This window comes from Mirounga angustirostris, unplaced genomic scaffold (genome assembly GCF_029215605.1).
Source record: "Mirounga angustirostris isolate CCGP_5_RB_7025 unplaced genomic scaffold, mMirAng1.0.hap1 SCAF_12, whole genome shotgun sequence".
NCBI classification, from domain to species: domain Eukaryota; kingdom Metazoa; phylum Chordata; class Mammalia; order Carnivora; family Phocidae; genus Mirounga; species Mirounga angustirostris.
Genome location: NW_026991720.1, coordinates 100,815,853 through 100,839,551, shown reverse-complemented (window position 1 = coordinate 100,839,551; position 23,699 = coordinate 100,815,853). Strand labels below are relative to the sequence as shown.

Below are 23,699 nucleotides of genomic sequence, written 5' to 3'. Positions count from 1 at the left end.
CATGCCTTCAAAATCCTTTGCCAATCACCCCAGCGAAGTATAGCCAAGGGAAGACTGATGTACTCAAACCTATCATAGGAAAATGTCTACTAAAAGGATAGTCAGTGAATAGTTTAATTGTAAAAATATAAAGCCCACTGAGGATCTGTAATTTGAACTCTGTACGCATTGATCTTTAAATCTCCAGGGTCTTCTCACTGGAATAGGTGAGGGATGACTTGGTAAAGGCCCAGTCGAGACCAGCTCTGCAAGTCTTGGGAACACACAACGCAATGCAACTAGTCACATAGGCCGCATCATGGTCATTCACAAGGAAGGCTCCGCTGAAATCCAATGTCAGCAGAAAGCAAGCTGATTAGAAAGTTGCAGGGGAAAAAAAGATTCCATGTGCACAAGCCATGCACCCGAGGCACCTAAGTGCAAGATTAGATGTGGACGGGTTAGTAGGAAAGCTTATTCGCACGAAACACATGGAATTCAGAAGACAGACCCGGGAAGCCCTATTCCACTGTCACCATAATTATACTCACGGTGACGTTTGTGCTATAAGGCTTTGAAACGGGGCACAGCTCAGGAATTTTCCTCCTATGTGTGCAATAAGTATACACCAACTCAGACTCCACAGGCCATCCCGGCCACGGCCGCCAGGAGGCACTGAGAGCAGGACCGGGGAGAGAGGAGCCCCACTTCTGCCCCCGGGGGGGTGGCAGAGAGCAAGTCCACGAGCTTTGGGCACACGCACCTCACACTGGCCCCTCAGCTGACTTGGAAAAGGCTACGTTCTGTCTACTTTATCTTCCCCACTGGCTCACGGTCCTCTCTCTGCACCCGCTCACAACATGCCTGATGAGCTCCAGACGGCAACTAAACCTAGGGTTGCGACCCGAGTGTAAGGGAAGCTGTGGGCTGTTTACACAGCATGCATTCCCTGCATTTCCAGTTCACAGAGCTCTGGTGTTGACCAGTGACTTCCACTTCCAGAGGAAGTTGATCCTGTCCCCAGCTGTCGGGATGGGCTTCCATCACCTTGGGTGACTCCGTTCTCAGCAGAGACTGGGGCAGTGTATTACCCAACGGTGCTCAGTGAGACATAACTCCAAACTGCAGTTGGAGGCGTCTGGGAAAGGTTCCCCATGCAACCATTAGAAGAGATAGTCTCTCTGCCTCCTTTGAAAATTCTGGTGTCTGGATGTGGTGCACGGAGCGCCCTCAGGACCAGCCTGAAGAGGAGGTCGACCCCAAAGATGACTTAGAGAAGACACTGAAAGAGCCTCAGTACCTGGTGACAACTTTAGGCTTCACCCAAGTGCAGTCCGTCCCACTCTGGGCTCCCAGTTCCGGGAGATGAGGGGCTCCCCGACTGTGGAGGTAGGCTTGAGAGGGGTTTCTCTTTCTTTCGGCTTGTACTGGTGATCTGTTGCTACGGAACACATTACCTCAAGACGCAGAGGCTTAAGACAATAAGCATGAATTATCTCACAGTTTCTGTGGGCACAGCTTGGCTGGCTGCCTCTGAGTCTAGGTCTCTCAAAGCGCTGCAGCTGAGGTGCCCCTGGGCTGTGGTCTCAACTATGGGCTCTGCTGAGGGAGCATCTGCTTCTAGGCTCCCTCCAGCGGGAGTTGGCAGGACTCAGTTCTCATGCTCAGTGGGCTGAGAATCTCGGTTCCTCACTGGCTGTTGGCTGGAGGCTCCCTCCGTTTTTTTTTTTTGCCACGTGGATCTCCCCACAGAGCAGCTCTCAACATGGCAGCTGGCTTTCCTCAGAATGAGCGAGGGAGAGAGGGAATCCAAGATGGAAGCCACAGTCTTTTTTTAAACCTAATCTCAGAAGTGACAGGTGACATCCCACTGCTTCTGCCACATTCTGTTCAGCAATGTTAGTCACTAAACCCAGTCCATGTTCATGGGTAGGGGATTACACAAGGGGGTGAGCACAGGAGGTGGTGACCATTGGAAGGCATCCTAATGGGTAGGCCAGAGCCGGAAACAAGTAAGAAAGAAGCGGAGGCTAGGATGCTGGATATTCCTGAGATCCTCACATCTTTCTCAAGTGCGACCACAACAAGGGTTTGACGCAGTGCTGACCCCGTGGAGAGTATCCCATAGACAGAGCTGAGCTGGTACTGGATGCCCTTTAGCCTGGAACCCATCTCAGTTCAATGAAGCTGAAGGGAAGAGCGGTATCATTGTAACCTGATACTTAGTGATTCACAAGGAGACATTTTCTGGCATATTCTGCTACTGAGTGAATGCTGTGTGTTTGCTGACGAACAGATACAAACATGAATAAGACTGGCATGGCCTCCAAGTGGCTTGAACCAATGTGTGCAATACAACGTGGGGGTAAAGAGTAAACACCTGGATGGGGGAGGAATCTGGACTGGAGGCGTGAGGCGTGGTGGGAGGGGTCCCTGAGACCCCAGCTGGGTGTGTGGCTAGAGCGTGCAGAGACTTCACATCCCTCCGATACCCAGGCGGAGCTGGAGGACGGGCTGCATACGGGGGCCTCTTCAGTCAGAACACGCATTAGTGGGTGGTCACTGTATCTCTTCTGCCTACAGACCATTCGTTGGCTCAAAAAGAGTGCAGGGGTGGCAGATAAATGCGGCGCTGACCTAGAACACACGGTCTTCTCCATTTATCTTTGTTGCAGGTGAACGTGGCTTTCATGGCCATGTGCCAGGTATTGGTAACATGTTCAGCATGAAGACAGGAAATGAAGCATCTGGGCTTGGGCTCAGGGCTGACGTCCAGCGAGTTCTCGGGTCAGTGGAAGGGGGGGCTGTCAGCAGCTAAGTGGGGTCTATCAGCAAAGCGTGAGGATGGGGGCTGCACCGAGATCCAACAGAAGTCAGGGTCAGGGTGAGGGAAAATGGCCAGAACCAAAAGTTCTGGAGAGACATCAGAATGAAGGGTGGTGCTGTGTTCGCCCCATTTCACGTCTTCTTGCACCTCCTTCATCTGTGTACAGACCAGCATCCATCAGCTCTTTCATCCTTCTTATCCCTGAGGTTGGCTGAGCTTACGGTTTTCAACAAAATGTATGTTTCCTCTTTTTAACAACCTGAGTGGACTATACTATCTGTATAACAAGGAATGTGCGAAGCCAAAGATGTGCCCGTGGGAGTTTCTGAAATGGTGGGGAAAACTGGACGGGTGGTGGATAGAGCAGCAACTGAGGGTCAAGATACCCTAATGAGAATTCCTGCTGAACCTATCCTGTGATAAGACCCTGGGCCAGTGATGTAAGTCCTTTTGACTCAGTTTCCTCCAGTGACAGAACCTACCCCCCGCGCTGGGGTGGGGACTGAGTAAGATGTCACATGTGACATGCCTCGTGGACCACCCAGCCCTTGCAGGTACTCGGGGTCGGTCTCCACTAGAAGCACATCATTTCTTTTACAAGGAATGCAGGAGAAGTGCAAGAGCTTATGGCTGGCATAAAACCATCTCCACTCAGCTTCCTTCCACAATGCTGCAAATAGCCAGAAGTCTGACCAGAAGGTGAGACTGTATATGCCAAGGGGCCCAAATTCACATCCAGCAGTTACGTGCCAACAGCCAATAGCCCCCTTGTGACAGGTGGAAGGAATACCCAGGTTTCAACATCTTGTGAAAAAATAAGACAGATGACAACACAGGGTTTGTTTTCCTTCACTGCTCTGAAGTCCCGAATCAAAGAAGGCAGGGTGCTTTCTGCCTGGTTGGGTAGGAGATCCCGGTTTTCGATGCTGCAAAAAATGGTCAAGAAAATTCTGCATGTTGGGAAAATAGAAGCTCCGAGTTGGATGCATTCAGTTCTGGTGCAGGGGCAGCCAGGAGACAGGAGCAGGGAGCAGGAGGAGGAGGAGACTTTGTGGAGCCCCAGCTCCCTACCTCACAGGGCCCCTCTCCCCCCATTCCTCCCGCTCTTCTTCACTAGGTTACTGGCATTTCCGAGAGGGGAAGAGGGTGGGGGGAATTATGATCGGAGGGCCAAGGAGAGTCTGATGACATGTCTGGGGAAATGAAGGCATGGGGAGAATACCATGGGCCCAGGAGCGGGGTGGGAGGGCGGGACGAAACCATGAAGCAAGAAGATGGGGAACCTCATCCTTTGTCTGTTGCCTGGTTCCATTCTCTCTAAGGGAGGGGCAGGAAATGATTTCACAGCACCATAGAAACCCAGGAGGAAGCTCTCCTACCCAAGCCTGATGCCAGCCTTTGGAAGCAGCCCTCCCAAATCTCGCCTGCCAGTCTCCCCAGCAGACGCCACACACCGATGGTGTCCCCCAAGTGCAAGGAGGCCTGGGAGGAAGTGGGGATCTGCAGGTTTGCATCAGTTCAGGTGTGGGCAAGTGTGCAAGGCCTGGATGTCCCATCCACAATCTACTGGTCTTGCAACAATCCCCTAATTGCCATTTAGCTTTGCTGTTTTCCCTCGGCTATTCCTCCCCTCACTGGATCGCCCAGGGTCCACAGGAGGATTCTGGGCATGAGGACAGCATCCACAGAGTTGGCCCCCGAAGCTCATGGGCTTGAGACCCACTCTCTTCAGAGATGGAACAGCTCCAGAGCTGTCTACACCTCGGCTGTTATCTTTCTGACTGAGATGTCTGATCCTTTACTTTTCAATACCCTGTAGACATTATTTGCTTCCCAGAAGCATGTCCAACGTCAAGATGATCAAACATATTTGAAGGATGGAAAATAAGTATTTGTCAGAAAAGATGGAATGAATCAGGATTAGTTTTCCTACAGCAGTAGATAAGTAATCCGACAATTATCTTCTTTACCCAGAAGCTGGCAGCGAGCTAATCATCATTTCCAAAGAAGACAGAAAGAGATCAAGGGGTCCACTGTCAGAAAAGTATGAACTTCCCAGCCAGAAGCCGCACCCACGCATGGGCCCCGGCTGCTCACTGGGCGGAGTATAGAGTGGCGGACACTGTTTTGAGAATATGGTCCAGGATTGTGCCCCTTTATGATGAAGCATCGCTGCCAAGCTGAGTCATCCTCAAAGGGGTGAGCACGGGCTTGCCATGCTGATGACGCCATCAGAATACATATGGTTAAATATGTAAAATGATTACCCATCAGGAGGGAGGAGTGCTACACACAGTATTTATGGAAGTCCCAAAGAAACCTCAGGAGACAACGAAGACCGCCCGATCTCAGCCAGGGTACGACAAGAAGTAGAAAACAATGAGACTTTAATTCTGGCTATTGCTAGACGGAACTCAAGCTCTTTCCCCTTCTGCTGCCTCCGTTTCCCTTTCTGCAGGGTAGCACTCCTACCGCTTGGTCACTGACCATACGATTCAAAGGTCCTCATTCATAAGTCCCCCCAGGTCTTGAACACGGCTCTCCTCTGCACTCTCAGCTTGCTGGAGTGAGCTCACCAACAAAATCCCATAATTGCTGAACTGGACTGAGGGGGCTCTTGCTACCTGCAGACTTCTGAGGTTAGTTCTAATTTGAGGAACAGTAGCTCCTAGCTGACTGTCTTCACCCACACAGTGCGATTTTGGCCAAGGTCTGACTGCAGTGTGAATGATTAATGAGTTAAGTCATTCTTTATGGGCACCTGCATGGCATTCCGAGCGCATTCACTGTTAAATCGGACACACTGCATTGAGCATTTAGAAAGAAAAGCTGGAGAGGAACGTCACAAACACCCCAAAACAAGAATGGAAAGTCTGGAAACCCAGCCCTGATACCGGTGAGCAGAGAGATGGGCAGTTGACATATGGGAAAGAAAACAAGAGGCACGTACGTGTGGGTCTCAGGTCCGAGGCCTCGGAACCAGTACTCTCCCCAGGAAAGCCGAGAGGCTCCGCCACGTCTGTGTCGGGAGGAGGGTAGGGTGGGGGCGGGGGGAGCACTAACAGGGGGGGCCCCCGAGCAGAGCCTCTGGGAGGCTTTTGTGGCACCTGCCGTCCAACACCTACATGGAATCAACAGGGGTGACTTCAGAAGGTAAGCCCGAAGACTCTCTGCCCTCCCACGGAAGGCACACAGCCATCACTCACCCGGGCATCAAAAATAACCTCATGGCACCGAATCCAACCACACCCAGCACCAAATCCAGCCTCATGGCACCAAATCCAGCCATACCCGGCGCCAGATCTGACCACACTCGGTACCAAATCCAACAGCAGTCAGTACTGAAGTCAACCTCACTACGCATCAAATTCAACCACACCTGCCACGAAATCCAGCCACACCCGGTATCGAATCCAACCACACTTGGTACCAAATTGAGGCTCATCAGGCACCAAATCCAGCCTCATGGCACCAAATCCAACCACACCTGGTATCAAAGTCAACCTCACCATGCACCAAATTCAACCACGCCTGCCAACAAATGCAGCCACGCCCGGTATCCAAATTCAAACTCACTAGCCATCAAATCCAGCCTCATGGCACCAAATCCTGCCTCACTCATGCTTTAACATTTTACACACACAGTGTCCTCTCCTTGAGCCAAACTGAAAATACCTACTTGTTTGCAATTTGTTTCTGGCAGGCACAACTACTCCCAAATGCTGGGCTTGAAATGATTCTTAAAAGCCCCCTTGGCAGCTCTGTTGTGTTAAAAGGAACTCCTTTTATACATGTTAGTTTTTATTGGGGATTATTTTTTTTTAGCTTCCTCTTGTTATTTTTACCTGTTAACTATTGTGGATTAAGTAGCCACTAAACCAGCTTACCTCTTTAAGCCCATTTATAACAGCACTCTGTTCCATTGTTTGGGGTAATAATTTTCAAACTTTGTTTTGAAAAGGGTCCCGACTTGGAGAAAGAGTTAGAGGGGGCATCTCTGTCTCATCTGACCTCTGGAACCCTTGGGGCAGCCCCTTCTTTGCTCTGCTGACACCTGGGGGATCCACTTGCCATTTTATAGAAATGGCTTTCTTCTGCTAATAAGATTTTTGAAGGTCAATGACTTAATATAACAAAGCCGTATATATCCCTTGTGCCATAAATCATACTTCCCAGTATTTCTTTGAAAAACGCTTTTTTCAAGCTTTTATGTTTGGAGTCATGTAGTAACTAAGAGACTCTGTGCTTCATGCCTGCCATCAGATTATTAATAAATAAATATTAAGAAATATAATTTCTTCATCAAGAGACATATCCACTTATTCCTTCTCTTGGTTACAGTTCTCTAGATGTGGGAGAATAGTGATGTCCCCACGGCTAGACATCATTTGTCACCTCAAAGTGCAAAGAAGCCACAAGCCATCAGGATGAGCACTGTCTGGTTGGTCCACGGAAGTCATTCCCAAGGGCAAGGTATGTGGGGAGAACAGGCTTTGTCCTGGAAGCTTCTCTCTACCAGAAGGCTCAGTTTTTGTTTGCCAAGGAACTTGGGTCAGACCCAAATCCAACCAATACCATTTTAGTGCAAGTTTCAATTCCCCCCCCCCTTATATCTAGGTATCTGAATAAAAAGATGCTCGTTTGTGTGGGGTGTGTGGGCAGGGGTAACTTTTTACATTTGTATCTGTTAATGTAAAGCCTAGACTTTGGTTAACAAAGTTCAGCTTGCGGGATCGCTAGCATACCGTTACTTCATGGGGGTCCCTGATGGGGATGGAAGCCTCCCTTAAAATCGTTACCAAGACCTCTACCATCCTCCTGACCTCTCAAAGTATTCAAGGTCACTGCCAGCCCGAAGGGAGCTTCTGGCTTCCTTCTCGATCTTCACAAACCAAAGCTGACAGATGAGAGAGAGGCTCGTAGTGAATTACTACCGTCCATACCTCCTCCCTGTAATGTGCTCCTTAGAGCGGGACTTGTCCGTACAGTTTTCAGTTTCCAAACACCCACCTCCCTCTCCTGAACAACCATGGGCACTGGCTGCCTGCCCGCACCCGGGCCAGGTTCTCCAAGCGTGGGGACACGAGCCGGCAGTCAGTCCTTCACAGCTGGTCGGGAGGCCCTCCCTTGGTCTGAAATGGGCTGTCTGGCCTGGAGGTTGGCACGACTCAGCTGCATCCACACTACCACCTACAGTGGATGCTTCTTACGAGTGCAAGCAGGAACCATAAATCTGAGGGCTGTCATCCCTTTGCCACAAGAGTGGGCGAGAGCTCGGCAGGGAGAACAGGGGTCTCGTCACGGAAAAGGAGACAACGAGGTTTATTTTGAGAAGCTGCTGATCATGGGTTCTGTAAATCTGGTAGTATTTTCCTCTGGTCAAGAGGATGAACTGGCATGAAACATAGACTATGGTTCCTTAGGATCATCACTTCCCTGGTGGCGAAATGCTGAGACATGAACAGGGAGGTGTTGCCTGGGGGAAAAATGGCTGACACACAGCCAAGCAGCTCGTATTAGAGTTTCGGACACTGACAATGTACGCGCTTATCCTTGGGAGTCTTCCTTTTGGGGGCTACAGTCATGGGGTCTAGGGGAGAATGTGAGGGTGCCCTATGGAGTAAAGTAGCATCAGGCCCACATGGCCATCGCACGGCCTCTGTAATGAGCTGATGCACTTGTAATCACAGGGCCTTGTCTCAGGCAACCCCCGCTCCTCAAGAGCAACATCTGTTCCTACATAAATGAAATTACAAACATGGACTGGCTTAAAATTAAATGAACCATCCCCGACTCTTGGATCTAGAGACCCCTGCCACGTCTCTCTCTGCCACCTGTAACATGAGGAGGTGGCATTTAATGATCTAACATGTCTCTCTGCTCACAGATATTACGGTTCCATCCTTTTTCCTTTCAGTTCCTTGTTCCCAAAAATATCAGGGTGTGTGTTTGCTACGTATGTAAAAGCGGAGGTCGATTTCAAACAGGGTGGTCAAGAAATGAGGGAACTACTGTCAACTGATCTATAAACCTCCTGGGGACTAGAGGTCTTTCCAAATAGCCTCCACAGACGTCATCCTAAGAACACTCATCCTTCCATCAGGGAGACACACACATGCGCGCACTCACCGGTCTGGCGCCATTCATCTCCTCTCGAGCACCCTCAGCCATCCTCCACCCTTTCTGCCTGCCCCCCGCCTCCGAGCCTCCATGATGCCCGGAAAATATGCCTGTAAGATACTAAGTGAACCCTCAGGTGTTTATTTCCAGACTTTCTTTCCTTAGCATAAATGTTTTCCGAGTTAATGCCATAGTGGAGGACGCGACTGCAAGAGTTAATAGCAGTGCCAGAATTCCACGCAAGACCAGGCTCAGGGGCGTGCAGACGGCAGCTCGGCGCACTCACCCGTGGTGCTCTTCCTGTTCTCCTCCCTGTCCTGCGTGCGAGGGGGCACCAGGGGGCTTGGCGTCGGGGGCTGTGGCGTCGGGGGGGCTGGCGCCCGCCTCTTCTTTTTCTGCAGGTCAATCTGGGACCCCAGAGATACCTGGGAAGCACAAAGAAAGGTCACAGTGTCAGAGGGTGGGGTGCACAACTCAGAGAAGCTGGCCTATGGGATGCGGTGCTCTAAGGAGCGTTGGTAGATTGCCAGGTTCCTTTCTGGGGTCCCAGGGCAGGTGGCGGATGCCCTGGTGTGAGGGCTTGCCGTGCAGCTCAGGAGCGGCCCCGAGGTGGCCCAAGGATGCTCACAGACATCCCAAGACCCCTCTGAGCTGGGGGAGCTGGGGCTCTGCCCCAAATTGCCAAGGGATTTCAGGCCAGTCAGGGGACTTAGTAACTTCCCCTCAGAATAAATATGAGAAAGGGGACCCTTCACCCTTCGTTAAATGCAGAAGAGAACCAGTCCTTCTGGAAACTTGAGCAAGGGCTGCCATGATGTGCACCCACGCAGCGGGAGAGCAGAAGGGCCTGGCTCAGGGCTCACTGTGCCCAGAATTCCACTTGTTCCCCTGCCCCTGCATGTTCCCGAGCAGCCAGGACTCGTCACTGTCCACAGATGGGCCACCCATGCACCGGAATTACAGTGAAGTTTGTCAGACTGTGGCTCACGGTGTCAGCCTAGGGGATGTCAAGCTCTGTCCACGCAGAAACCCTGCTCCCACCGAAGAATTGTCCCAACGACAAATTCACAGCTTCGAAAGGCTGCATAAAGACTGCATGTTCGGACGCCTGGGTGGCTCAGATGGTTAAGCGTCTGCCTTCGGCTCAGGTCATGATCCCGGGGTCCTGGGATCGAGTCCCGCATCGGGCTCCCTGCTCTTTGGGAGGCTGCTTCTCCCTCTGCCTCTCTCAAAAAAAAAAAAAAAAAAAAAAAAAAAGACTGCATGTTCTCCTCTCTTCCCCAATACAAAGTTTTCATCCGTTCATTCTCATCGATGGAATTCAATGCACTGCATTTGAACGTGCAGAGTGTGTGCAAATAAGGAAAACCATTTACTCTGCTGGGTCCCTGCGCTCAGGGAGCCCACAGCTGAGTCCCTGCCTGGGGTCGAAACAGTCCCTGATGGCTCAAGGGCTCGTTGTGGGAGGGCTGACTACCAACCCCACCCCGGTGTGGATTTGTTCTACCTCTGGTGCTCCCTGGTTTAGGAATGCAGGCTCCCAGCGTGTGTGCTGAACTGGGCGCATGCCCCACTTCCATAGAAGGCAATGTCCTCTTCTGGGCTGGGCCTGGTGTTTCCTGTGTTTGTACATGTGTGTGTAAAGAGTCTCCTTTTAAATTTTTCTCAGTAATACACATTTATTGCAAAATAAATTTATATTTAAAAACTACATAAGCAAAAGAAAGAAAAAAAAGTCACTTTGTTAACACTCGGATTCTAACTACTAACAGTTGGCATACATTTTTTGGTCTTTACTTTTTTTTTTTTAGATTTTATTTATTTATTTGAGAGAGAGAACAAGCACAAGCAGGAGGAACGGCAGGCAGAGGGAGAAGTAAGTAGGCTTCGCACTGAGCAGGGAGCCCAATGTGGGGCTCGATCCCAGGACCCTGGGACCATGACCCGAGCCGAAAGCAGAGGCTTAACCAACTGAGCCACCTAGGTGTCCCTGGTTTTTACTTTTTCTTTTCAAAGTCATATACTTTCCACCCTTCTACTACAATATACAACATCCACCTCCTTTACCCATACAGCTCTGTAATATATTTCATGGAAAACACGGACAGAAGGAAAATCAAGTCACGCCACAAAGCTCAGAGCCTAGCCAGCACCTCATGGTCCACACTGCCCCCACTCCAGAGGAACCACTTCAAACCCTCTCTTTTGACGTTTACTCTGTTTTTAAAAATAATACGCTTATTCTGCTATTTCTTGATTTCCCCATGTTAGATACTGGCTTTCTACTCCAGAAGAGGAAGATTTAGCTCCCTGACACACACACACACACACACACACACACACACACACACACATGCACCCACAGTTCCTCCTCAATCTTTCCAGAAATTATGGCTCAGGGTTAAATTAACACTATCTAGTTCTACATATATAGTTATAATAGATTTAATTCCATCAAAGAGAAATCTTCAAGAGGAAGTTTCTCCAGCTGAGACGTTTCACATCTATGTTGACGTTTTCTTTCTGGGTCATTTTGATTTCTCTGAACTTGGTAATTGATTTGTTTTCTAACTTTTTCTTCTGGGTTTCCTGGAAATGGCTTTTCCTCGACTCAGCTGTTTTTCTCCCTTGTTTCCTGGATCCCAGGCCTTTTTAAAAATTGACTTCCTTGTTAGAGTGGGGCTCAGGCTCTGTCAGCTTTCCAAGGCAAGATGTACGTGAGGTGACTCTAGGAGACCTTCAAAATCTATGACTGTTTCTATGCTGTTCTCCTCACCAGCCGGTCATAGATGCTGGCTCTGTTTTCTTCGTGTGGTCCGCTTCCCCTCTATGAGCTTTAAGGACCCTCTCTCGTCCTTGGAACCCCGAAATGTCTGGCAGCATGCCCTGGGCTGGAGTGCTCTCCACCCATGGTCTGGGGTATTTGTGGAACCCTGCAATCTAGAAATCCTTTAATGCTGCAGACTGTTCTAGCATCATTCCTTTCAGATTTCTTCTTCCCTCTGTTTTCACTGTCTCTCCCTGGGTTCTGATTATTGAATACTGAGGGTTCGAAATCAATTTTCTAACTTTTCTTGAATATTTTTGCCTAATTAAAACATTTTCCTCTTTCTTGGAAATTTCCTTTACCTCACTGTCCAACTCTTGAATTTTTAAAACTCTGTGACTATGTTTTTATTTCCAAGAGCTCCTTCCTGTTACGTATTTTTTAAATAGTATCATGTCTTCTTTCCTGGATACAATATCTTCTCTTTTCTCTCTGAGGCCATTGTTTATATTTGTTAAGACGCTTTTTTTCTTTTTCTTTTTATGCATTGTTGTTTCCTGCACGTTCCTTTCTCCCTCTCTCTGTCTTAGCGTCTGTCTGTCACATTCTGGCCTTTCCTCAATTTCTGGCAATCCTTGGCCAATTGCTTGTAATTGTGTGTTTCTGGGGACAGAGTCTCTTTGACACACCAACGGGTTTCCCTGCAGGTGCCTGGGCGGAAATCCAGTTAGCTCACAGGGGGATCCCTAAATGCACTTATCTGCAGGATTCTCTTCCATGCAGTAAGACCTTCCAGCCTCCTGCCAGAGGTGGGAGCTGGCCTTGCAGAGCGGGAGTTCGGGGGACAGCCCTGGACCCACTGGGCGTGTGCTTCTCCTTTCTCCCGGTGCACAGTACTCTCTGTGTAACTCAGGTCCTGGAGGCAGCCTCTCAGTTCTTTCTCCTGTGGGGTCTGGCACACCTCCCGCTGTGTGTGGCCAGAGGGGTCGGGGGTCTTACTGCTTCACATACACACGTTCACTGTCCTTGGTTCCTTCTGCCTGCTGGTGTGCACAGGAACTGGGACCCTACTGTCCCCACCTCGCCAGGCCCTGCTCCCTGCCGCTGGGTCTCTCCAGCCAGAGGTCAGCCCTCAGCTGCTTCTGCTTTGCTGGGAACTTGACACAGTCCACCCAACCTAGTTCCCAATGTCTACTGACCCCTTACTGCTCCTTCTCGCCTTCTCTTTGTTGTAGTGGGCTAATGCTCATTAAAAGGCTGTCTGATAAGGCATGGGATCCGTGAGCCAGAATTAATTCAGTCAACTCCATTAAGATTGTTTGGTTTTGGCCAGTAAAAATTAGACTTCTTAGCACACCCTGAGAGTTTTATCTTTTCTTGCCTTTCTTCTTCTTTCTTGTCTTTTTCTTTTTTAGTGTTCCATAAGTCCCTTTACTAGAATGTCTGAGGTAAGGAACATGTAAGATTGGAGGGACACACCAGTTCTAAATTGCTTTCCCAATTTTAAGAATCCTTGTCATGTGCTTAGCTCACCCTGAGTTTGTGATGAACTCACCAGGGCTCTTGCAAATAAATGGATAGCAAACCTTTCCACGTTTCTGTTAATATCTGTATGTTACTTTGGTCCATTGTTCTGTCTTGGGCCCTGGTGCTGGACTCTCAGGAGACCCTGTTTTGCTGTGCCCTTTGCCAGGCGCTCTTGGGTAAAGGGCGGGACACTTACCCTATCACCTACACCCTCAGAACCCTGCCTCTGCTTCCCAACCAGTCACTGATGAAAATGTTGAAAGGCATAGAGCTTTGGCTCTGATACCTGGATTTCTTCCTTTAGGGTTGAAATCAATTCATCAATTAATGGTGATTGTTCACATGCGATAGGTTTACCCATGTGCATCATTTTCAGGCTCACGTTTCTCAATGTCCTTATTTTTAAAAGATGAGAGACTTTGTTAAATGCCATTCCTCCCCTTATTCCTTTCATTAAGGAGCAAGCAGGTGTTGGCTCCTTATCCTATGACAAGAATTGCAGTGGATTCAAAGACATGAAAACTTTCTGACCTCAAGTTGTTCACAGTCTAATGAAGGAGACATAATTCTATAACATTTATACAATCTCCTAGGCTGGAAACACCGCCCAAAGCTGTAATTTGGGGCTTACCTGGGGACATGGTTCCTTCTGGGAATTCACGCTGGTTAATCAGAGCCCACTAAGCTCCCACTATATCTATATAATAATGACACGTTCCAGAATTCTGCTGAGTGTTGACATCAAGGTGGAGATAATTGGAAGAGAGGGGCAGGGAAGCAGTTCTGGCTTACCCAGTCTGGAAAAGCAATTCACCTGTTGAAAAAAGTTCTGGCTCACTGCTTGTTACAAACTCTGGAGAAGCATCATGGCATTCCTGGAGGTTTGCTGAGATGGTCCAGCTTCGCCAACAGCATTCCTCTTCCCAGAGGTAAGGACAGACCACTCAACAAACATTTGTTGAAGACCACCTAGTTCCCAGATATAGAGCGACTCCTGATCAATTAAGATAACATGCTTGGAAAGCGTTTGGCAAGCTCTGAGACCACTAATCAAGATGAGTGCTAATGGGCAAAATATTTTTTTTTTCCTGGAGCTTTTGTTAGTTTAACCTGTTTAAACAGAAATGTTCTAGTAGATGTACTTACAGACTTCAAGGAAATACTATTTACAATAGCTGCAAAGATTTAGTAAATATTTACTAGGGGTGCCAAATGTATCCAAATACGACTACCTCAAAAGAGCTAATTTTCCTAAGTCTGTTTGGTAAAGGAAGAAACTGAAGCTCTGCAGCTTACGGCAGATAACTTGCCCAAGGCCATACAGCTAATGAGTGGACAGAGTTGGTACTTGAGCTGTGAGTCCAAGCATTCCTTGGAAGAAATAACTCCTGAGGTTTGGAATGGAAATGTCTATCCCTAGGAGTCCATACACAACTAACACCCATGGAGTTCTCATTGTCCCACGCGGCAACCTATCCACCTACAGGGTGGAAGCAATTTGTGCTGGAGAGAGTTGTTTCAGAAAACACTTCTTAGACCTGAAGCACATCTGTATGTTCTTCAAGGAACATGTGAAATCCGGGTCTGCCTGCTTTCTGAAGCTTGTGCCTATCATTTCCCCTTCTTAGAACCAGGACATGGAGTGGCCCCTTTAGGCGGGGCCGGCTGATTCTGACCTGCCGCCCATCTGAGGTTCCCTGATAGTGGAACCTGAATCCTGCAGGGCCTGGTCTTTTTAGGAAGCATCCATCCACTGTGGGTCCTTTGGTCTCATAATCTCATTGTGACAGTTATGTGTGAGGCCAGACTGGAGGTCAGAAAGTGTTTAAGGGGAGGGGAAGTTCTGCTTTAAAGAGAATGGGTCGGACTCTCACCACGAGACACAGAGCCTCCTGCTGCCACCTTGCTCCTGGAGCTTGCTCAGGGCGTGGCATTTTGTAGGAATGCGAGAAAAAGCGGTTCGTGCCTGTGTGTGTGCGTATGTGCGTGCATGTACGTGTGTGTGTTTTCCATGTTCCTTTACAGTTTTTATCTATATGAATATGACATTCACGTTATTTTTTTAGGGAAATGGACATATCCCTCTAGGTTTTAAGTGTTTGGGCTAAAGGACAGAGACATGAGTAGATTTGAGGGTCTATGTTATGAAATAAAATTAGTACAGCTCAGTACCTTGCAGACATTTATGTGTTCATTCATTCCTTCTTCCTTCCATCCACCCATCCACCCACCCATCCACCCATTCATTCATCCATGCACCCACCTATCCATATCATCCATCCATCCATCATCCATCCATCCATCCAACCATCCATCTATCCATCCATCCATCCACCTATCCTTCCATCCACCCATCCATTCATCCATTCATCCATGCACCCACCTATCTGTATCATCCATCTATCCATCCATAATTCATGCACCCACCCACACACCCACTCATACACCCACCCATCTACCCATCCACTCATCCATTCACCCAAGCACCCCCCATCCATATCACCAATCCATCATCCATCCATCCATCCATCCATCTATCCATATCATCCATTTATCCAGGCATCCATCCATCCCTATCCATCCATCCATTCACTCATCCATCCAAACACTTGGGTACTTGATGCCAAGCTCCAGGCTCGGCACAAACCAGTGAGGGAAGGAACACCAGGTGCCTTTCTTCCAGCCACACTGAACTGGTGGCTCACTGTGCTTGGCAGTGTTGTCTTGAGTCCCTGCTTTCTGCCCTTCCCAGAATGCCCTTCCTTGTCCAACGCTTCTGTCAGTCTTCTGCCCCTCCTGAAATCTTGCTCAGTCTTCAGGAAGCCCCCTGAAATTTCCCGGGTGGGTGTTAATGGCCTGTCTCCTATGCTTCAATAGCAGGTGGCTCCAGTGTACGAGCAGTGCCCTGCTGGAGCTCCATCCTCACTGCCTCCCCTGCCTAGTTCAGCTCCTATAAGCTTGGAACAGGAAAGGGTCTGTCTTATAAGCTCTCAATTTCCACAATCCCTAGCCTCATGCTTCTGCACTTTAGGAATCAATAAATGTGTGTGGAATACAAGAAAGACTAAAGGAGACGTTCTATATAAATGTGGCATGCTGTGGAGGGAGTTTATAAATATTGTTTTTCAGCCAGAGCCCGCAAGTCTAACACAGCCCTAGGCCCATATCTCATCTCTCTCTTATTCAAAATGAAAATACCCTACTGTTTTTACATAGGTCCAAATGAAAGTCATATATTCTCACTGAAAACAGTTTGAATAATAGAGGGGCATATCAAGTGCTAAGTGACATCTTCCTTTCCTCTGCTCCCAAGAGATAACTTCTATTAAAGCATGACATGCATCTCCTTAGGCTTTCTTTCTGTGTATCTAGCTACATGAATATTGATAAAAATGAGAGCATACTCTCTTGATGGCAGCGGCTTTTGTCATCTACACCACTGCTAGGCGTAGGTCTCCCTGACGTCTTGAGGTCGGGAAGGGTCCACCCTGTGGGGACCGCCTGTTTTTATCTGTCCTCCAGGTTTGGCATTTGATTTGTTGCTTTGTTGTGTTTGATTTGTTGCTCTTTCAAATTATATTGCAGTGAGCGTCCTCACCTAGTTATCTTTTCTACTTTGTTTATTCCCTTATGATCCCACTCCATAAACTCGCTGGCTCACCAGCAATATGATTTTTTTAATTTCATTTCATTCCATTTTATTTTATTTCTATTTTTTTAAAGATTTTATTCATTTATTTGACAGGGAGAGACACAGTTAGAGAGGGAACACAAGCAGGGGGAGTGGGAGAGGGAGAAGCAGGCTTCCTGCGGAGCAGGGAGCCCGATGCGGGGCTCAATCCCAGGACCCTGGGATCATGACCTGAGCTGAAGGCAAATGCTTAATGACTGAGCCACCCAGGCACCCCACAATATGATTTTTAAATGAACTGAAATCAGAATCTAGAAGAGATACCCACCCTTGCATGTTTATGGCAGAGCTATTCACATTGGCCAAGATGTGGAAAAACCTTAAGTTTCTGTTGACAGATGAACGGGTAAAGCATATATGGGCTATTCATACAAGGGGGCAGCACTCAGCCTCAAAAAGGAAGGGACTTCTGCAGGCTGTGGCGACATGGATGGGTCTGCAGGACATTATGCAAATGGAAACAAGTCAGGTAGAGGGACAAATACTGCATGATTGCACTTACAGGAGGCATCTGAAGCAGGCAAACTCAAGGAACCAAAGTGCGGGGGGCGGGGGGCTGCCAGAGGCAGGGTGGGGGAAATGGGACCTACTACTCAATGGGCCTGAAGTCTCCATCAAGCCAGGTGAAGAAGCTCTAGGGATGTGCTATGCACCTGGTGTCTCCAGCAACATAACCTACTGTGTGCTGGACCACTGAAAAGCATAGATTGCCCGTGAAGAGCTCTTAGCAAAATAAAACACAAACTGAAATAAACACATGATATGTGCCGCCCGATAGGCCCCCAACAAGGCTGTATCAGCTTAAACTCTCACCAACGGCCCCTTCCTCCCACTCAACAAGAGTCGGTGAAAAGTGCCCTGATCCTTTTAAAAATCTATGTTCTTTGAATACAAGGATCGGCGATTTTTAATGATTGCTGTTTATCTGTGTGCGAGACAGAAAGACGTTGACTATGCTTTATTTCTTCTCTCTCGCGTCCATGGTGTTGGCCTTTTCTTAGTGATCTCCCCTAACTTACACATACACTGTGAATAGTGTCCCCAGTTCATCACAGACTTCTAATTTTCTGTACTTTACTCTTTTAGAATGTAAAAATCTATCTGATTCAATCTGTCAGGCTTTGCCACCTTTTTTGGAGGGTTGGGGGTGGATTCTAACCCTTTGTCATCCCAAGAAAGGGATTCTTGCTTCCAAATTTAAAGATTCCTATTGTTTAAACAGTAGTTTAAGTTTAAAGTATTCCTGCTTGAATTTTTTACATTTTTACTTTAAATCAACCTGGACTCAATTTTGCTCTGTGTTCTACATTTTCTCCACATGTTAAATTAGCTTACAACGCAAGTGATGTTTGTTTCATAAATCTGCATGTACCTCCATCACTGTACAACAAAACCCAGTAATATTCCATGCAGAATGAGGGGTGACTCATATTTCCTGTACTTACTGAAGCACCTCTTCCACGGAGGATCTGGCCTGCTGGAAATCTCACTCCTCAGAATCCAGATCCCAGGGGACCCGCTCGTGTCTGGGGCGTGCTGCCGGAGGGTGCCCTGCCTGCCTGCCTGTCCCCAAGGGCACCTGATCTCATCTCCACTGAACAGTGATTGTAGACCCAACATGTCCTGCAGAGAGTCAGGGTCAAGTCTAAGAAGAGAGAGTAGTTGGTGATGCATTCTAGACAGCCTTCCCTCTAAACTGCTTAAATAATTTCTAGAAAAGGGAATTCATACTTAAAGAGATATATCTTTTACCGTTTGAGGTAGGTATTTCTTTACTGTGTTCTCTTGTCTGGGGACACCAGGACATCAGTTCTTTAGTATAATGAGGTTGCTCCAGATTAAAACTTAAACCTACACTTTAACCTCTTTGTCTTTAACAGAATGATTATTTACATATAATTTTCCTTCAGGTCCCCTGGTACTTTTAAGATGAGCAGCACAAAGATTATGAACCAGAACAGCCTAGAAAAGCATCTCAGCTTTGATTCACTGCTATGTCCTCAGTACCAGGAACTGTCCTTAGAATATCTGGGATGCTCACTAAATGTTCGCTGAATGAGGGAGTGTTGTTACCAGAAGCATCCATGTGATTAAAGCAATACTTTTTTCTTTTTTTTCTTGACAGGTGCACTCATCTAATGACTTTGTGAATGCCGTTATGTCTCAGACACTACTCTCACCACTGAGAGTAAGAGATGAACAAGGGGCGCCTGGGTGGCTCAGTCGTTAAAGCGTCTACCTTCGGCTCAGGTCACGATCCCAGGGTCCTGGGATCGAGTCCCACATTGGGCTCCCTGCTCGGCGGGAAGCCTGCTTCTCCCTCTCCCACTCTCCCTGCTTGTGTTCCCTCTCTCGCTGTGTCTCTCTCTGTCAAATAAATAAATAAAATATTTTTTCAAAAAAGAGAGAGATGAGAAAGACAGGACCTTGGGGCTGGTTTTGTTGGAAGGGTTGTGGGTGAGGATCAGATTTCTGGCTGAGGTCCCTGTGCAGATGATGGACTTGCTCCTTGCCATGGGGAACACCTGTGGAGAAGCAGGTTTACGTGGAAGTCAAGGCTATCAGTTTTGGACACATCGATGGGGCCTTCTGGTAGATATCCAGGGAGAGAACAGGCTGGAGGTGGTCAACTGGCCCCCTGCTTGCACCCCACACCCTTCCCGCCCGGCCGCGGTGCCGGCCACAGCTCTGCTCAGGATCTGCAAGCACCTCCCAACTCCAGGTGAAACACCTCGATTACTACGCATTATGTTGCAGTACACATGGGGGGGGGGCATAGACATCCCTGCAAGGTCCACGATCCTGTTTTCACTGGTTCCAGATATAGCCTCAGAAGCGGATTGCTGGATCATACAGTGATTCTACTTCTAGTTTTCTGAGGACCTTCCATACTGGTTTCCGGAGTGGCTGCACCAGTCTGCATTCCCATCAACCCTGGGACGAGATGCCGGAGGACCAGCCCCTCTGATGCCAGAGGCGTCCTTCAGTGTAGGAGGGGTCCCCTTTCTCTGCATCCTCGCCAACATCTGTTGTTTCTTGTGTTACTAATTTTAGCCATTCTGACTGGGGTGAGGTGATATCTCACCCTTGAATAATGTGGAACTTAGAGCCTCTGACTTCTGCATTGTTGAAAGTCTGCATGTGCCTTCTGACTCCCCATAACTTAACTACCAATAACCCATAGTTGACAGGAAGCCTTACCGATTACATAAACATTCGGTGATCACATATTTTGTATGTTATGCGCATCATACACTGCGTTCTTACAAGAAAGTAAGCTAGAGAAAAGAAAATGTCATTCAGAAAGTCCCAAGGGAGAGAAAAGACACTTACAGTAGCAGTATTTATTGAAAAAAATCCACAGCTGTTCAAACCTGCATTCTTCAAGGGTCAACCATATACTAATTACCTTGAGGACATTATGGGATGATGTGAGATAAGTCAGAGAAAGACAAATACTGTGTACTCTCATTTACTGTGGAATCTAAAAAAGCCAAACTTGTAAAAACAAAGAGTAAAGTGACGGTCATCAGGGGCTGGGAGGCATGGGACAAGGAGATGATGTGGGACGACCTTGGCATCAGCAGTAAATAAATCCTGGAGATCTAATGCACAGTACAGTGAACACAGGCCCCAATGCTGTATCCTAACCATTATAGCTGCTAAGAGACCAGATGCTTATTACTCCCAGCACAATAAAAAGCAATGATAAGGGGCGCCTGGGTGGCTCAGTTGGTTGAGCGACTGCCTTCGCTCAGGTCGTGATCCTGGAGTCCCGGGATCGAGTCCTGCATCGGGCTCCCTGCTCGGCGGGGAGTCTGCTTCTCCCTCTGACCCTCCCCCCTCTCGTGTGCTCTCTCTCATTCTCTCTCAGATGAATAAATAGAATCTTTAAAAAAAAAAAAAAGCAATGATAATTGTGTGATGTGATGCGAGTGATTTCGCTACAATGACAATCATTATGGTATATAAATGCACCAAAGCTCCGTACACCTTAAATTCATACCATGTTGTATGTCAAATACATTTTAACCACAAAAGAGGGAAACTCCAGAGTCCTGACTGTGCCAGCGTCACCTGAACCCCCACCTCGGAGTCCCCTATTGTACTATTCTCTGCTTCCAGGCTGTCCCTGTCTGTCCCCAGCCTGCCCTCCCCCGAAGTGTGCTCTGTCCCCCGTCCACGGAGCCTGCTGACCAGCCCTGAAAGCTGCCCACTGTCTGTCACCCATTCTCACTCACCCGCTTTCTCTCCCAGACACATTACTCTCACATTTCTGTGCACTGGTTGATGGTCTCCTGCTCTCGAACAGAATCTCCAGAAGAGACTGTTACTCGCGCCTTCTCCACACGGACTACAGTGTATGGCACCAAGTGGGTGCTTCGTACGTACTGACTGACTGACTGAGTGAATGAATGATGGAGTGCATGTAAATGCTGCTGGAGGGATCCAGGGGAGGAGGCATGTGGAAGAGAGGGGGGGCATACAGGCTGGAAAGTTCTCTGGGAAGAGGGAGGCCACCCTGGGACGAGATGCCGGAGGACCAGCCCCTCTGATGCCAGAGGCGTCCTTCCCAGGCCCCTGGCAGAAGCAGGAGACAGAATGCAGGATGCCAGAGGGGAGTGAGCTCTGGGGAGAGGGGAAGCTCCGCCCCCAGCGACAGGGCTGTGGGCAGACTTGCGGGGCCAGGGCCGACAGGGGTTTGCACCTGCGGCAGCTCCAACCTGCAGCACCACGTGACCAGGAGCCCAGTGGGACAGTGGGGCTGGCCCAGCTCTGGTCTTCGGGGTATGTGCAGAGATTGTGCAAGAATCCAGGCAGGCCACGAGGATGCTGGCCACAGAGCAGTGCCTTCAGGGAAGGAAGGCAAGGGACAAGTAAAGAAAGAAGCAGAATTCCAAGTTGGGGGCTTTGGGGCAAAGAGCATGAGGAAGGCCCTAGAACCTGGCCTGGGCTTGCCCCATTGGGCACATTTCTGTTTGCGTTTGCTAGTTCCTGACCATCGACTTATTCATGTCGCCTTGATTTGCTCAAGAATGCTTCCCTTCCAGCACAGCTCAGGACAGCCCCCAGCTCCACCCCGCTACCCCATCTGCCCTCCAGGGAGTGAAGGATACCCGCTCCCTCCATCCCTCTCCAGGTGAGAGAGGCCTTGTGCCAACAGCGCTCAGGTGTTGATAATAATGCTCCGCTTTCCTTCTGGGAATTTGGGCAGGGGTTCGAAGAGACGGTGACGTTGTATCCTGATCTTACAGGAAGCATTTGGGGGCACTCTGCACCTTGCAAGGCTCCCCAGATCCTACGCTGCTCACCAGTGAAATGTAACAGAAAATGCAGGGACTCCGAATTTTAGACTTCCCTGTATAGTTTTCCCCTCACAAGTTAATCTTTCCGTCCATCGGTATATACCACCATTTTATTTTGTTCACCATAAATAAAATATTGATCCTGTGTGAGCAAACAGCATCCTTACTATAAGCAGTGTCCTAGCTCGGTGTCATCTGGGTGAACAGATGGGGCAAATTCGAATTGAACCGATATGCAGCCACTTCCCTCCTAAATTACGGAAAAAAAAAAAAAAAAAAAAAAAAAAGTTCTTCCAGGAACTTCCAAACCACACATCATAGACGTACACACAAAGTGTAGGAATTTTTTTCCCAGTGTGGAGCCCAACTCGGGGCTTGAACTCACAACCCTGAGATCAGGACCTGAGTTGAGATCAAGAGTTGGACGTTCCACCGACTGAGCCACCCCGGTGCCCCAAAATAAAAATATGGTTTCCATATTTTTGGCCCTTGAAATTCCAGTGTCCATCAAATGTTTTGGAATTCTCCTTTATCTTTAGGCTCCTGAGAGAGGATGAATAGATTCCAACCAAACTCTCGTGCCTCGGGTCACCCACGCGACCTCCTTTGGTGTTTATCTTCGGTCCGCCGAAAATGGAAGCCCTCTTCATAGGTGGGAACGGGCATGCCACCAGGGAAAATGATTTCCATCCTCCCTATCTTTGGCAATCCAGAAAGAAAAACACCCGGCATGCTTCATGGAAAGTTATGAGAAGAAACAAAAGTGTTTGAGTACTTCCTTTCTACCTCACTTAGAACAAAATGCCCGAAAACATGTGCTTTACGTGCTTTTGACTTTTAAATAGAGGCTTTAACATGAAATTCTCAAGTCTGCTTTCCCTTCACATTCCCCAGTGTATACCAAAGGCTCCCGTTCCACCTCTACAAATATTTACGAAGCGTTGTTTTTTCCTGCTGAAACTGCACTAGCTAGAAAGAGGTGCACGGGTACTTATCTGTAGGTTCATCATCTCGAATTTCAAAGTAATGGCAGAAAAACTCCTTCTTTTAAAATTGCACAGCCACGTGCGTAGGAAAGTTGCCACTCCCCGGGGTACACCCGCAGCTCTCCGAACGCTGGCTGTGTTCTCAGCAGAGCACAAGAACCTGGTGGAGAAGCAGGACAGGGGTCCCCCCGACCCAGGACCTACAGACGTGACAGTAGCTGAGGGCTGTAAGATTTAGAGAGAAGCCCAGAGAACACAGGACACAAACCAGCAGGGGAACCTCCTTCACAAACAGGAGGGAACCAGGACATAATAGCACCCTGCTCTTGAGCAAATAATCCCCCGGTCCAGGAGAACGGACTCCCTGCCGGCAACCCACAATCCTGTTTCTTCTTCCCCACTGTGGCCCACCATCCTGCCTCAGCCCAGCCCTCGCTTGCCAGAACCTACGTCATGTCTTCAGAGCGAAGGCGAGGAGCCTCCTCTGGCCCGAGCT

The 23,699-nt window shown here is 48.5% G+C and overlaps 1 protein-coding gene and 1 long non-coding RNA gene across 3 annotated transcripts in view; one reads left to right on the top strand and one right to left on the bottom strand.

Moving 5' to 3' along the window:
- The window catches only part of COBL (cordon-bleu WH2 repeat protein), a 279,617-nt gene that overhangs the window by 68,608 nt on the left and 187,310 nt on the right, over positions 1 to 23,699 (bottom strand). The window contains exons 8-9 of one of the 2 annotated variants that reach the window (XM_064575461.1): positions 9,213 to 9,351; positions 5,757 to 5,927 (exon numbers count right to left, since the gene is read on the bottom strand). In XM_064575461.1, coding sequence (XP_064431531.1) covers positions 5,757 to 5,927; positions 9,213 to 9,351 — 310 coding nt within the window. The remainder of the gene's footprint in view (positions 1 to 5,756; positions 5,928 to 9,212; positions 9,352 to 23,699) is intronic. The other variant, XM_064575462.1, reaches the window with a different exon arrangement.
- LOC123835744 (uncharacterized) lies at positions 1,280 to 20,778 on the top strand. Its single transcript, XR_006788827.2, has 3 exons — positions 1,280 to 1,368; positions 7,148 to 7,279; positions 19,037 to 20,778. It is a non-coding gene; the product is annotated as an uncharacterized LOC123835744 (long non-coding RNA).